Source organism: Notolabrus celidotus, chromosome 3, assembly GCF_009762535.1.
Source record: "Notolabrus celidotus isolate fNotCel1 chromosome 3, fNotCel1.pri, whole genome shotgun sequence".
NCBI lineage: Eukaryota > Metazoa > Chordata > Actinopteri > Labriformes > Labridae > Notolabrus > Notolabrus celidotus.
This window is the reverse complement of record NC_048274.1, coordinates 39,083,207-39,099,019: the sequence shown is the minus strand read 5'-3', so window position 1 is coordinate 39,099,019 and position 15,813 is coordinate 39,083,207. Positions and strand designations below refer to the sequence as shown.

The window sequence follows — 15,813 nt, the reverse complement described above, 5'->3', positions numbered from 1 at the left end:
AGAAACACTTTTCACTGTGAACACTTTTCCCCCCCTGGGTCTCAGGAGGATAAAGCTCACCTCCTTGATCTAACCAGACAGGATGGGTCAATCTATGAGGTCAAAATAAAGGTCAAATATAAGTTGCACTGGTACATAAGAGGGGGAAAGGTTTACCTGTTTCACTGCATGTAGACTTACTTTGCTTTCAGCAATGTGCAGTTTCCATGCAGATATGTAGTTTTTTCAAAAATCCTCTGTTATGGACCTGTACGCTGGTCGAGCACAGCCTAAGGTAGAGTCGATAGTCGTGAGGTATGAAAGGACTCACGCCACCACCTCTGCTGGTCAGGTGTTTCAGGTATTTCCATTCAAACCCCACAGGATTTATTTACTTAATGGTGTAATGTTTTTTGTAAATGTATGATTATGACTTAATGAGGGAGATAAGCGTTAAAAACTGGTCCGCCTTGCTCTGTGTCCAGCATGCTTTGAGAACTGAAGCACTCATTTGCTTTTTCGAGTGCCATCATCAGGGTAAAATACCGTAACACATGAAATACCTCTGTCTGCTTTTTGTACAGTTACATTGGTCACACTCGTGCAAAGGACTCAGCTCACTTTTTAGATGACAAAAAAAGTGTTATAGTCTTTTGCACCAATGGGCTGTTTGAAACATGCAGCACTGTGCACACTGGATTATCAGAGTAGAGGAGGAACGGTGAGAGGAAGCGTAACAAACACTAACACAACAGTCATTGAATTGAACTTTCCATAACCGAGAGGATCTGCTTCAAACCCACACAGGAACCTGTTCTGCTGTTGACTGGACCCACCTGAGGGAGCTATGACTTTGTATCCACGGGGTTGATGTGTGTTTTGTTTAGCTGAAAAGGTGTGACACTGGTCATAGGGCTCAAACAAGCAGATCATGTCTGCGCATGATCTGCTTGTTTGACATGATCATGTCTGCGCATGCCTTGAGTTCACATTATGTCACCATACATCTCTGACTCACTACCCCTCTTCAAATCAAAACTCAAAACCCATCTGTTTCAAACTGCATTCCCTGCTTAATTTCCACTGCTTCATCTTTAACTTGGTGTTACTTTGCTTGTTGTTTTTATTTATCTTATCGTGTTCTTTTATTTATTGTGTTTTTATCTGTCTGTAAAGCGACCTTGAGTGCTTTGAAAGGCGCTTCTAAATAAAATGTATTATTATTCTTATTATTATACATGATAACACATGTGAAGTAGTATATTGGCTTCATTTCTTCAGGTGGAGGCACGCAGTCCATATTTTAACGCCTTGATTGATCAGGAAAGAACTGCAACTTTTAAAATAAGTAAGCTGGTGAATGTACGAACTCATGAAGTGAAACAAGCAGACTCATTTTGTTATTCTGACCCGACAGCCCTGACTGAATCTACAACGTCCATATAAGAAGAAGCCAGCAGGCACACAGTGCTGACATCTTCATGTGGATTATGGTTATCTGAAAGTGAAGCAGATCTACCTGGGTCGGGGTCCCTCTTGTTCCACGTAGTCAGGAAGGCCAGCCTCCTGGATTTGGGCCCTTCTTCTGTCCTAAAGAAACAGTTTGAACACAGTTACCGGTCAGTCTCCCTCCAAACTGTGCTGACAGAACACTGCGAGAAGCCTATTAGAACACAGTTTAAGGGAGAGTGCATTGTGTTTGAGGTGTGGTTGTATGAGGTTTTTGTCAGTAGTAGGTGTTTAACCCACAGGTGATCCTGGTCCCCTTTGTTCTGCGGACGGGGGTAGCACTACCACGTCGTTTAGATCATTCTAACAAACTTTAGTGCTCTGCAGGCAGAAGAACATGGATGTGTCTATGTCAGAGAATAGTGCAGACAAAAAGTTCTTTCTGACCATGTCAAGTAAAAAACTTTCCCTAAAATGAGGTGGTAGCACTGACCCCATCTGCCAAGGTCAATAGTCTAGCTTCTGTTCCTGTTTCTCAACAAAGAGGCCAAACTGACCGGGATCCTCTGTGAGTAATACATGAAGTATGTGAAATCTGAGGTGAGCAGAGTTAGCAGGCTGGATCAGTGTCCTTAATGTGAAAATATAGCTATCATTAACTATGCTTATTTAACATAACTTTAAGTTGATGAACCATAACTCTGTTTGTTGTTACAGATTCTCTCCAAAGCTGATACAGACACAGAAACAGTGATGTGCATTATGTTCTTCACACTGTGTTATTTAAGGTCACGGTGGACGCTGAGCTTTATGTTAACAGCTGACCTCATCTGACACACTCACTCACACACTCACACTCACACACACACACACACACACACACACACACACACACACACACACACACACACACACACACACACACACACACACACACACACACTGTGTGTCTCTGTGGACCTACTTGCCCAGCTGGTTCCTGGAAAAGTCGAGGGTCCTGAGCTGAGAGCATTTCCATTTACTGGGGGCTGGGAGTGTCGCAATATGGTTCCCACATAACCTCAGAGAGACCAGCGCCTGGAGGGAGGAGGAGGAGGAGTGAGGGGGAGGATGGGTGAGATACTGTAAACCACACACTCACTATTTACTCTACGAGGAATCCAGACAATGATCTGTCTCTGCCACTGAGCAGCCATGAGAACAGACAGCTCCAAAGTTATACGAGCTTAAATCTTTGAATCATATATTTTCAATCCCTTCTTTTACATTTCTTTTTTTAAATTACGAGTCGTTCCTGAAAGTTTTGGACTTCCTCCAGTGGGTTGCTTCCTTCATCCAGCAGCATAAACAAAGTTTATTGACTTAAAGTTCTTGTTTTTGTCCCGGACAGCCTCAGAGTGTTCCTCTAAGTGTCTGAAAACATTACAGAGAGGATCCTGCAGAGATGGAGCTTTGTGTTACAGGGGAAGATGACTTATAACTCTCACTTAGGGTGCGCTCACACTGGGCCTGGTTGCTGGTTAACTGGTCAGATACGGCCTTCTGACACTCCTGGATTTCTCTGTTGTACATGGCAGTGATTAGCTACCATTGTTTAATCACATTTAGAAGAACGGTCACATTGAATACACAGAAAGTCAACGTTGCATATCCGTGCTCATACTCATGCATGAGCAACCGTACCGAAGCTCACCTCCTCCAACTGTATCAAGGCCAAGGAAGTGCTGGAGCACAGCATGGAACACTCACACAAGTCAAACAAACCGGACTTTTGGCACAGTGTGAGTGAGCCGTTAGCCATCCCAACAGAACTCTTTGAGAAGCAATCAAACACAAAAACAACCATTTTATCCTCTAAAAGCAGGAGCTGAGAGCTAGATCAGCTTTGAGTTCATCGACGTTGAGTGCTCTTTAATCAATGCATCCTAACCACACAGGGTAAAAACTTCAGTATTGGTGTGTTTTAAGAAACCATTTTGTAAATGGATTATTTTTTCTGTTATTTTGACACTTCAAGATCAAAAAACAGCTGAAGTGAGTGTGTTGTACAAACAAAGCAGTAGACAGGTAAATCCCATGTGTCCAAAATGAAACAGTTTCTGTCCATAGAGTGTTGACTTTAAGGAAGCAATGTCAGAGGGGGTCAGTGAGAAGCATTTTAAGTGCAGGCACATCAATCTGGCACATTTCCCTCAGAGGGTCTCCGGCAGCCTGTCCAGCCTTTTAAAACCTTTCATCCCTGTAAGTCTCGAAACCCTAAAACTCCTTTACATCACCCACTTATGTTGAACTTCTGCCCCTCTGTGAATGACTTTAAAATCTGATTCTCCATCCTTGTCCTGCTGCTCCTAGGCTGCAAAGATGGAGCCTTCTGAAGAGCGTCAGCGCCATCTGGAGGCTACTATCAGATCACACATGGGACTCACTGACTACTTTGAACCACTTCACAGATCAATGTGATGGTTCCTACCTCCAGTTCAAAGATGTGTGACGGCAGCTCCGTCAGGCTGTTCTCAGAGAAGTCCACCTCTTGCAGCTGAGTCCTCCAGAAGATGGAGAAGGTGTCTGGAAGACTTTTGATCACGTTGGAGAAGGCTTTACATTGTTTCTGTGGTGGAGGAAAGAGAGAGCATCAAACTGTGTCCACGTATGCACTCATCATTAAAAAACATAGATCATGGAGAGAGGACTGCCATCACTGCTGAGTCATTCATCTCTCATAGAAGATCAGAACCTCTATGAATGAAACTCATTTATTCAAACTTTTACATGTCTGTACTTTACTTTAGGATTCAAATTCAGCTACATTAACCAGCTATTATGTCACTAATTATGATTATTATTAATCATATTATATGTATTATTTAATTGATCATGCATCACACACATTGGCTGGAATTACACACATGTGCACAAACAGGATCCTATGGACATATACTGATGGAGAGCTGTCAGAGTGTGCAGTCAGCCCAAAGCTGTCAGGGGGTCGTGCCTTGCTCAAGAGCACCCCCAACAACTAGTCCTCACTACTGAGCCTCTCCAGAAAACAGTCCCAGCTCCCATGTTTGGTCTGCAGAACTGGTAACCCTCTGGTTCCTGAGCACAGTGCCTACAGACTGAGCTACTGATGCCTCAGAGACATAGGTGTTAACGTGTGAAGTGAACGTCATGACCGCCATAATACTACACAGTGAAAACTCATGGGGTGAATGATGATGAAGTCTGAAGAACAGACGGACTGAGATACATCTGTGTAATGTTCAAATGTCCCCAGTGTGATTCAAAACCATGTGTTAGGCTTATTCTGCCATAGGATTGATGATGTACATTGAAGCTGATGTCAATAACATTGGTGTTCCAATGCTGTTAACAGCTGTAATGATTTAAGTTTTGGAATATTTCAGAGTAAAGGAGTTTCCTGTCCCTCCTCCAGAGAAACAATAAATGTGGGAGAGAGGACATGCAGCACAGGGTGGAGGTTTGGAGTGGAACAAGCTTTAGCAGCTGTGTCAGTAACAAAAATATAATCCAGTGCAACAAAAGAAGACACACATTTCACAAGGCCTTTGAATCCTTTGATATCTTGTTGTTAAAAAACTGTAATTTAGCAAATGAAGATCCTTAGCTTTAAAGATTGTTACAAGCTGATGACTTCAATGTGCTTTTTTCAATTAAGAAAACTGTCAAAAATGTGGTTATTGTTATCAATCAAAAACCTCGAAACAGTAACTCGTGCTTTTATTTCATCCAGGTTAGACTTCTGTGATTCACTTTACTCCTGTCTCTCACAAATAACCTCAACAAACTTCAGCTGATCCAGAACGCCGCGGCCAGACTCATAACCAGGTCCAGCAGGAGAGAACACACCACAACCATTTTAAAATCACTTCACTGTTCTCCCAGTCCATTTTAGAATTGATTCTAAAATGATGATGTTGACTTTAAAAGCTCGTAGGGGGTCAACTCCAGACTACATTGCTGACCTCTTGACTCCCTACGAGCCTTCATGTAACCTCAGATCCTCCAGTAGGTCTTTACTAACTATTCCACGCTCAAACAGAAAAAACAAAAGGGGATGGAGTGTTTACTGTCCGGGCCTCTGAGCTGTGGAATGACCTGCTGGAGGATATCAGGGAAGCTAACACACTGTTGTCTTTTAAGTCGCTTTAAAAACTCACTATATTAGACTGGCTTTTTATTGATTTTATGGTTCATTGCTTTGATCCTTGTTTTAATTCTACTGCTGGGTAATGATATGTTCTTAATTACTGCCTACTGCTTTTTAAATTGTTTTTAAAGTGCTTTGTAATTTGTTTTGAAAAGTGCTATATAAATAAAGTTATTATTATTATTATTATTATTATTATTATTATTATTATTTTTTTTTATAAATATATTTATTAGATTTTTTAAACAAACAAATCATATACATTTGGCTCACATATATATATCATGGTTAGCATTCAGGTTAAGTTAATACAGGCGTCAGAAACAGGGTTCACAATGTATATTGCAGAAGTGCAAAGATAGAGGAAAAAGAAATATAATAATAATAAGGGAATAAATAGAATAAAAAATAATAATAATAATAGTGATGATGTTAAAAAGTTGTGTCTATAGCACAAAGCCTCTTGTAAGAATAGTGGAAACATTTAGCCCAATATATATCAGGACGGGTTCCCATGTTCTATGGAAAGCATCGTCTCTGGAATGTAATTTACATGTTAGGTAGTCCAGCGGGACATATTCAAGTATAACTCTGTGCCATTGTACTTTAGAAGGGACCCTATCTGTGATCCAGTTTAAAAGAATACATTTTCTGGCACAGAAAGTTAACATCTTATAAAGTTTCCTCTTATATTTATCAGTAACAGTAACATTAGGTATACCTAGAAGTAATGACAATGGTCCACCTTCTGTATCAATATGTAGGATCTTGTTCATTTCTTGTTCTATGATCTGCCAGAACCGCTGGATTTTTCTACATGACCATAGGCAGTGTGTGAGACTACCGGTTTCTGTCTTACATTTTTGACATTGTGGAGATGAGTTTGGGTTAAATTTATGGCGGTGGAAAGGAGATATATGAGCTCTGTGCAATATCATTAATTGAACTGCCTTCACTCTGTTACATACACTCAGTGTTTTTGCATTCTTCCAAGCATCCTTCCAGTTATCATCTGTGATATTAACATTGAGTTCTCTTTCCCATATGCTTTTTAAATATGACGTACTTTTAGTGTCATTTTCTTTAAGTATAGTATAAAAGGAGCTAGTAGAGCTAGTGTTTTTTAAGAACAGCTGCCTCTCACAGTTTGAAATGTTTTGACACTGGAGTATTGAGGTGTCTTTCCTGACAAAATTCCTCAACTGCAAATATCGGAAAAAAAAATAATATTATTATTATTAATAAATGTGTCATACAGTAAAGTAATCACACTGGAGAAGGCTGAGAGGACGACAAAATGACCACCAAACAAATGCCTGTAAGTCAGGTGACAGGATAAAAAGGCTTAAAAATAAATGTCCCCCCTAAAATGTGATCTTTGTCATGAATACAAGGCTCCTCAAACGGCAGTCAAAGCCTGATGCATCACTGAGAAACAGTCAAAAGTTAGTCTAACAAGCCACACTGTATTCATAAAGTAAGGCACAAACAGCCATAAGCAGGTTATTAGACATGTCTGCTCCACATGGATTCAAATATGTGATTTACAGGAGATGGATTTGATCAAATTTCTGGTTGCCACGGTTTCTTACCAGCGGACAGGCCCAGGCGTCGGGGAAGCTGCTCAGTTTGTTCTTGCACACATTGAGGATGCTCAGAGACTTCAGGGAGTGCATGACCGCAGCAGGCAGAGCGGTCAGACAATTATCAGACACATCCAGCTCCACCAGCTTACGAAGACCGATCCAGTTCGTAGCTGACAGGAAGGAAATGAAGACACAATTAAAGTCCAAATCAGACCTGTGCACACATCAAAGTCACTTCACAATCTGTCTTCAGATTCATCATCCTAACCTCAGTGATCACACATACAGGGTTCCTAAAGATCTAATAACAGCAGTGGAGAATTGATTAATGTGGTTGGAATAATGTAGAGACTCAGACGGGCCAGAAGATGGCAGAAGCTACTTTTTAAGTTCAGTGCATGAACAGAGAAACTTACCTGAGGTTCCAGAACAAGTTCCTGCAGCTGATGTTTCACAATAAAAGCCTCATTAAGAAATACATGCTTCAGTTTAGCTACACACTAATCTGAACATTTTAAACTGAAGTGATGAAGGCCTGGCTCTACAGCTGAGGTTAATAAATAATGAAAAATGAGGATGTTCTCATTCTTAATCAAATGTTCTCTCTGCACACATACAGAATGCATAAATACAACATGATTTAGAGGATACCTGGCGGGACGTCGAATAGTACTGTGAGCTGGTTCTTGGCAGCAGAAAGACTCTGGATGTGGGTCAGATGGAGAAGTCCAGGTGGTAATCCGGTGAGTTTGTTCTGGGAGAGATTGACCTGTCGTAAACTAAAACAGGACAGAGAGAGGCTCACTGATTCATCCAGATCCTCAATGAACTGTGCTGATTGAAACAGCTGTATAAAACACTTAACTAGTCCTCTGAGCCCTCACAGTACCTTAACACTACACGCCACATTCAGCCATTCACAGCACATTGATACACTGACAGCAGATGGCGCTGTTAAATGTGCCCATCAGTATTAACTGTTCCCATTAACACGCTGCTGGCTGTGCCACTGGAGGATCAGGGGGTCACCGTCTTGCCCAAGGACATTATGGTTGGAGCTGAGATGCCAACCTACCGACTGAGAGATGACCGACTCTGCCAGCCTTCTCTCTCTCTCTGAAGTATAAACACTGAAATCTGACAAATCATTTGTTCCCCAATTTGCCTCTTCTATGAGGAAGAGGAACAATGTTATTTTGGTCTCTTTGAGTGGAGTGACAGGACTAACTCAAGGACAGTTCAGTAAGGACTTAGTGCACACACAAACAGAAACAGAAAATATCACATGGTAAATAGTAAATGGACTTGTACTTGTATAGCGTTTTCCTGACCACTCAAAGCACTTTGACACTACTCGTCACATTCACCCATTCATACCCATTCACTCACTGATGGTAGAGGCTGCTACAGTAAGGGACCATCAGTGTTAATCTCATTCGTTCACATTCACACACCGCTGATTAGAGTGGATATGAGTAGGTTTGTTTGTGTGCACATATACTTCATGCCACACCTACATGAGTCAGACCCCCCGTTGCGCCACCTCAGGCATAAAAAGTGGTCACGCCTACTGACAGCCTGCTGTGGAGGTGTGATGTGAAATACATGTTGCATTAAAGCCAGGAGCCTCATGCCGTGTGTACCTGGAGCAGATGACCTCCTGCGAGCTGTGGGCCGCTGGCAGCTCTTTGAGCAGGTTGTTAGAAAGGTCCAGAGTCTGGAGGTGGAGGAGACCCCAGGGCACCACAGAGGGAAGAGCAGCCAGGCTGTTGGAGGACAGATCCAGGTGGGTGATACTGGAGGAGACATCCATGAACCAGTCCAGCTCCAGCCAGGGCATCTGCAGATCACTCCAACACACACTGACAGCCTGCACACACACATGGACAACCATGCACAGGGAAGGAGGGGTATCATGAGAGAAGAGAACAAGAACAGATTCCACAAGGACTAGAAGAACTTTTTCAATGCTTGGTTTAACATCCAAACTAAGGAAGTGCTAATAACAGCTCGAGTACTGATTAGAACTAGGAAGAGAGAGCACATCTCTGTGTTAGCTTCTCTACACTGGCTCCCTGTAAAATCTAGAACAGAATTTAAAATCCTTCTTCTGATCTACAAAGCTCTTAATGGTCAAGCACATTTGTATCTTAAAGAGCTCATAGTGCCCTATTACCCCTCTAGAACACTACGCTCACAACATGCAGGCCTATTGGTCGTACCTAAAGTCTCTAAAAGTAGTATGGGAGGTAGAACCTTCAGTTATCAGGCCCCTCTCCTTTGGAATCATCTACCAGTCAGGGTCCGGGAGGCAGACACCCTCTCTACTTTTAAGAGTAGGCTTCAAACTTTCCTTTTTTTAAAGCTTATAGTAAGAGCTGGATCAGGCTTGGACCAGCTCTTAGTTATTCTACTATAGGCTTAGAATGCCAGGGGAGCTGACACTATGGGATCCTGTCTTTCCCTCTCTCTCCTCTGTCACTTACTTTAAGTCAGTGGTGTCCAAACTTTTTTCAAAGAGGGCCACATTTGATGTGTCAGATTACCTCAGGGCCAGTGGCTCCAACTGAGACTTAGGAATCCTAAAAGTTATATATGAAATATCTATTTAATGACAATTATTTTACATTTTTTCTCAATAAAACAGTAACTAGGTAGTCCTCAGTTCTCCACAAACCACTTAAACATTAGAAAACTTTATCTTCTTCTGGAGGAAAATGTTTTCCATTAGGGTCGGGCAATGTGGAAAAAATATTGTATTATTATTTTCCTATGGCAGGATCATGATCTGGATTTCATCACACTTCTTTTTCATGTTGTTTTTAAGACTGTTCTGACCAGCAGACAACATTTTAAGAACTAAATCATTCCTTTCCTGTGTTCTGAACAATTTTTATGCATAAAATTTGGCCTTTTCTGTACCATTTCATAATTTTGATCTTGTCTTGTGTCTTCTGAACTTTTAGTGTCCATAAAAAAAAAATTCAAATCATTATAAAAACATTATTTTGAAAACCTGTCAGCTTTAAGAGTTCTTGTGTTTCTTCTTTATTGCCGTCTTGAAGAATTCCCAGAGCTTTGGTTTTAGACAGGTAGTCCATATGAAGCTTTTTGAGATGTTTCTGGATTGACTTTAGTTTTGTTTGTGCGCTTGAAAGAAACTGCAAATGTACAGATGATTCAGAATGTGATTAATTTCTGTGCTATAAATAACACAATTCAAGATGGAAGTTTTGGGCCATAAATAAATGGACCTTGGGCCGCGATTGGCCCCCGGGCCGTACTTTGGACATGCCTGCTTTAAGTCTTCCTGTCCCATTAAAGTTACAAACTAGACCTTTCTGGGAGTCCCTGAGCTCCTGACCAGCAGACTGGTCAGTCTGTGGTTGTCACTGTGAAAGCTGTGAGCAGACAGTTTGCCTTGTGATGACAAATATTGAAATGTTTTAGTCAACAGGGGTTTGATGCTAGTACCCCAAAAGCGTATTTATTTTCGTTTGTGATTGGTCTACACCCCTTTTTTTTTTTAAATCCTGTTTGTCATTTTTTCCTGATATCCACAGGTTCAACATCCAGGTTAAAAACAGCACAGATCTATTTACCCAACACAGAAGCATCATTGACATAAAAACAGATCAGCTGGTTTCACTGGACTGGTTTAAAATGTGTCAGGATATAAAAACCAGCATACCTCGTTTACTGGTATCTGACCCTAACATTATCAGGTTTTTGTTCATCTCTTTGACTCCTCAGCATCCAAACTGCACCTGTCTGCAGCCCATTTAACATGTCACACACCTAAGCTCTGCATATACATCACATCAATCAGTGCTTTGAAGATAATAGCACTAAAGGACTTGTATTTCTTTACAAATTACAAATCTCCCTCTATTTCCAGGGTACAGACCAGCTCTCCCTCTGGGTTGGTGGTTTCCTGCAGTCGGAGTCGGAGGAGATGTTTGCTGAAGGCTGGATGGTCCATCAGGGTGTACGAGGAGAATCCTGCACCGTTCTGCAGCAGGAACTGAGCGATCTCTTCATTTTCTGCAACACAAAACACACAGCTTACTCCTGTTCTCCAGCACAGACTCTTTCACAGTGATACTTATACACAGTGTAAATCTGTGTGTACCAGTGCAGTGCTTCTACCTTACAATTGTTCCACGTGAGTTTATCATTAAAGTGCTTTGTTGTTGTCCTGTCATCTTATGAGGTTAACACTGTGATCATCCCGCATGTGCTGTATGTGTTGTATGATGTTGTGAAGCTGCTTGTTTGGTTTCCTGATAAGCTGCTGCAGTAACTCCTTTAGGATCAGAGGATTTAAACACTGATGCCAGTAAGCTTTGTTCAAAGTGAGAGCATGCTGAATGAACGCTCACATCAGGAGTTTAGTACACTTTGACTGATTCCTCAGCACAATGCTATACAAAGCAATACAATGTATACATAACACTTTAAAGTACATCAAGTTTGAAGTAGAGTTAGTGTATAATGTGCTCTTTTTGGATTCAGTGAGGAGCAGAGTTCTTCACTGTAGGGGCTTTGCTTGGTACCAGGAACCATTGGAAGCACTAAACGTGTTCCCACTGCAGAGAGCAGGATGTACATTAGGCTCTAGGGATGTTATTTCACCTGGCAACAAGTCTGTACTAGTCGGGTAGTCCTGTCTAGAAGTTGAGGAATATTTGGGGTATAGGTTTTCAGCAAAGATAAGTCGAATATTTCTTGAATTTTCATTTCAGCCTCCATTTGTAAAAAAAGAATCTGTTTTACCAACCAGTGTGTTTGGTTTCAATTTAACATGCTGGCACTCATGGGTGGAGTTTTAACAGACAGACAGGCAGATAGATGAACAGAGGAAAGGCACTGAAGCGTTCATGCTGAGGACAGAAACCGCATGAAAACAGCATGCTCTTTATGACATGTCAGCAGGCCTATCAGCTCAACCCCAGCTCTGTGGATCTTTGGTGCAGACAAAGATTACAACAGCCTAGAGGAACTCTTTAGTATGTTCAAATAGTTCCTGGGACTAGGAGTTCTGGGTGTGTTTGGTGAAGATGTCACTTAACTATCAGAGGATGTGAAACACAAGCTGTTACCCGAGGCAGCTCCACAACAGCAACATCCCCCAACTTCACGCCTTTGTACTGAGACGTTTAAGTCTGGAGTGGTGTAGTTTTGGTAGAAGAGAGCTCCGCACACACACACACACACACACTCAGATGAGTACACATGGCGATGTTCCACCCTGCAGACTCTGATGCTACCCACCGCAACTATCTACGCCGCATTCCGCCTCCAAGCATCACACATTGCAGACAAGGCGTGACATCATGCCACAAACTTAAATGTGTAAGAGCCTCCTGCGTCTTGATGCCTTAAAGCTGATGTACGGAATCTACATTACTATACATGATCATCACTCAGTACAGGACTCAGTCAGGAGCAGGGACCGCTGTCTTTTAGTAAGACTACTGTAATGGAAGGAGAGTGAAGACGGTCAGGCTGGACAGATACTGCTGCAATCTGACACCTGATGGTTTCTTTATTTCAACCATTCTGCAGCATCCAGGTGTTGTGGCATGTGATCAATGAAGACACAGTGGACCGTCAGGTGTTATGGACTTGACTTTTATTTCATGATGCCTATGCAAACAGCAGGGACAGCATAATTATCATGGTATGAGTCCTGCTGCCTTAAGTCCCTCTGTAGGGATGAAATGAAGTATAGGATATGTTTTTTTTAATTCCCATCTCATCTGCACTGCTTACAAATAGCATAACACTAATAAGGTTGATGGTCTGCTTCATTCCTGGAATCTCTGCAGTTTCTGTATCAAGTTGTCCAGCAGCATTATTTTCCCCACACAAAGTGCTGCTGTTTTAAAAGAGTGAACCAATTCCATGTGAGCATGTTTCCACCTGCATGCACACGCCCAGTGCAGAGGAGTTCTCATGCTTTCTGAGTGTTCTTATGGATGGGGGTTAAATGCAATTTAAAAGAAAAACATGTAAGAGTGAAAGTACCCTGAAGCCTTTGGATCAAAGGGAAGCATGAGTCATTTAATCAGCCTCACACACACACACACACACACACACACACACACACACACACACACACACACACACACACACACACACACACACACACACACACACACACACACACACACACACACACACACACACACACACACACACACACACACACAGCACTGTGTGGCACTGAGAGTAAAAGACAGTAGCGGACAAACACACTTGCCAAAAGGCAGCTTACACTGGCGTCATAAAATCCACTGAATTATAAATCAAAGCTGCCGCTGATCATGTGTGATGTGCGACACTCTGTATAGATACTGCAGCAAATCCAAAACATGGTCTCATTGTTGTAACACCAGTTTGGTTAAGTGACTGTGAGGAACCTTCAGTTTGTTTGGGTTTTGGTGACCCCTGGAGACAAAGCAGCAGTACCTTCATCTTGTAGAAACCATGTTGTCTGATAAAATTCACCCTGCTTCTATGACCCTTTGTGATTGTATGCAAAAAATGTAAACAAAGCCTGTGTGATAGTCTAGTGTGACATGATGACGGGTTATTTAAGGACAGTATTCCTCTGCATGTCTCCCTACCTGCTCGTGCAGCAGCATACAGCGGCAGCCCGGTGATGACAGCAAACTCATTGCTGTGGATAGCACAGTCTCTGGCATCAGCACCGTAGCCTTGGACCAGCAGCTGGACCACATCCAGGTGACCCTGCTGGCAGGACGTGGCCAGCATCCAGTTCAATAAGTCTGCACGCAGACAGGGACCTAGGAGGGAACCAGAGATGAAATCGGCACTCACGAAAATCAGCTCCAAACAACAACCAGGCAGCTAAAGACCTCTTCAGTCTACGGACCAAGCAGGCAGTTGTTTTTCTTGGCAGAGAAATATAAGCATTTGCTTCTTTTGTGCATAGAGGTGAAATCCTATTTTAAATATACACATATTTATGCAAATGACAGATAGGTATGGAGTTATGGAAGTGCTTTGGCCTCCAGCCATGATACAGGCAGTGATGGCAGCGACCTAGTCCTTTCAGGGCACAGTTCTTGTTTTTGCCTCTGACAGTCTCAGAGTACAGACAAATTACAGAAAGGATCCCCAGCCTGAGCCATCAACAGGAGCCATCTAAACCCCAGCCCTTTAGACCCTAAAATTTGTAAGAAGAAAAAGTAAAAAATGGTTAAAAATGCAGAAGAATCCTTCTGAAGAAAACCTGAGGGCCTAACTCTGTTTAGTGCAAAGGGTTAAAAGCACTACAAACTGTACTGCAGTGCTAAATGTGCTCTGTGTCACTTGCACATATAAGACATAAAATATTAATCATGGGAAAAGATTTGCCCCTCTCAATACAAATGATCCTCACTGCAAAAAAAACATTCAAATTCACAAACACCAGCACTGATAGCCAAGCAAAACTGAACATTATACCACTTGCTGGTGACAGAGTCTGAGTTTTTTTTAAAGACTTCAAACTTTTCAGTGATGGTGAGAAAAATTACACCTGTGGATGACCTCAAATAATATAATTCTAGTAATAATATATAAAGTCTGTTAACTTTCCCTAGACATTATTGTCATCAGATCAGTCTAGAGAAGTCAGTGGCTAAAACACTCACATACAGGCTGTGCTGTGGTCAAGGGAGGGATTCTTCTGTTTTTATCTGCTCTTGCTAGCTTGCTCCAGGAAGAAATCTGGATGTAAATGGTGAAAGCTGTGTCACATTGCTCATGTGTTGACTCCACAATTAACTGGTGAGAAGAGTAGCAGAGAGTGCAGATGCTGATGGCTTATCTCCATGATCAGACCCAAAACAAGAGCAAACTGCACAGAGCTACAAAACTCTGAGGGTTTTTTTTTGCTCCCAATTATTGTTAATGCAATATGCGTTTGAGTTGGACCTTAGCAGACAGCTGGAGCAGATGATGCACAGCCCTTGGTGCTATCAGTGTCTCAAAACTGATCTGTCAGAGAAATTTTTTTCTTATTGTGTTTTTCTTAGTGTTGATGAAGAGGTTAAAAAATTAATCAGCATTCTTTGGAAGCCGCTTTTCTACAGAAACATTGAGTACATCTGTTACATGTCTGTTATAAATGAAGATCCTTTGACAACTGGAACTCTAGAAAGAAATATTTTTATGAGGGTATGTGCATGAGGCACAATCTAAGATAAGATACTGATAACATTGTGGTCTACTTTTGCAGGTGGAAGACAAAACAAGAACAACAAAAGCACTGTTGCAATCTGTAGTTTGTATAATCCTCGAACATTTAATCTCTGTTGAAATGATGTGTTTATGTTCACATTTAGTTTGAATATGGTAAAAATATTCCAACATTATGAGGGCTCAACCTTCAGACTGAGGGAACAATGACATTGCGTCAGTGCCTACACCTTGAGCAAAGTTCTCCCTGATTCTGTGCTTGGCAACCATTACAGCCGAGAAAGCAGATTAGAAACAGCCACAAAGATAATTATGCAATAAACAAAGGGGGGCTTTAGGGGTGCTCATTCATTCTTATCTTCAAATTCACCCTCTGTCTAAATAAAGCCTTCTCTGGTAAAATCAGCAGAATTTAGTAAA

At 41.8% G+C, this 15,813-nt stretch overlaps 1 protein-coding gene across 2 annotated transcripts in view; it reads right to left on the bottom strand.

Moving 5' to 3' along the window:
- Positions 1–15,813, bottom strand: part of lrrk1 (leucine-rich repeat kinase 1) — a 102,635-nt gene that overhangs the window by 47,988 nt on the left and 38,834 nt on the right. For both annotated transcript variants that reach the window (XM_034680522.1, XM_034680521.1), the window contains exons 5-12: positions 13,815–13,994; positions 11,090–11,226; positions 8,826–9,052; positions 7,834–7,961; positions 7,189–7,352; positions 3,899–4,036; positions 2,393–2,505; positions 1,499–1,569 (exon numbers count right to left, since the gene is read on the bottom strand). In XM_034680522.1, coding sequence (XP_034536413.1) covers positions 1,499–1,569; positions 2,393–2,505; positions 3,899–4,036; positions 7,189–7,352; positions 7,834–7,961; positions 8,826–9,052; positions 11,090–11,226; positions 13,815–13,994 — 1,158 coding nt within the window. The remainder of the gene's footprint in view (positions 1–1,498; positions 1,570–2,392; positions 2,506–3,898; positions 4,037–7,188; positions 7,353–7,833; positions 7,962–8,825; positions 9,053–11,089; positions 11,227–13,814; positions 13,995–15,813) is intronic.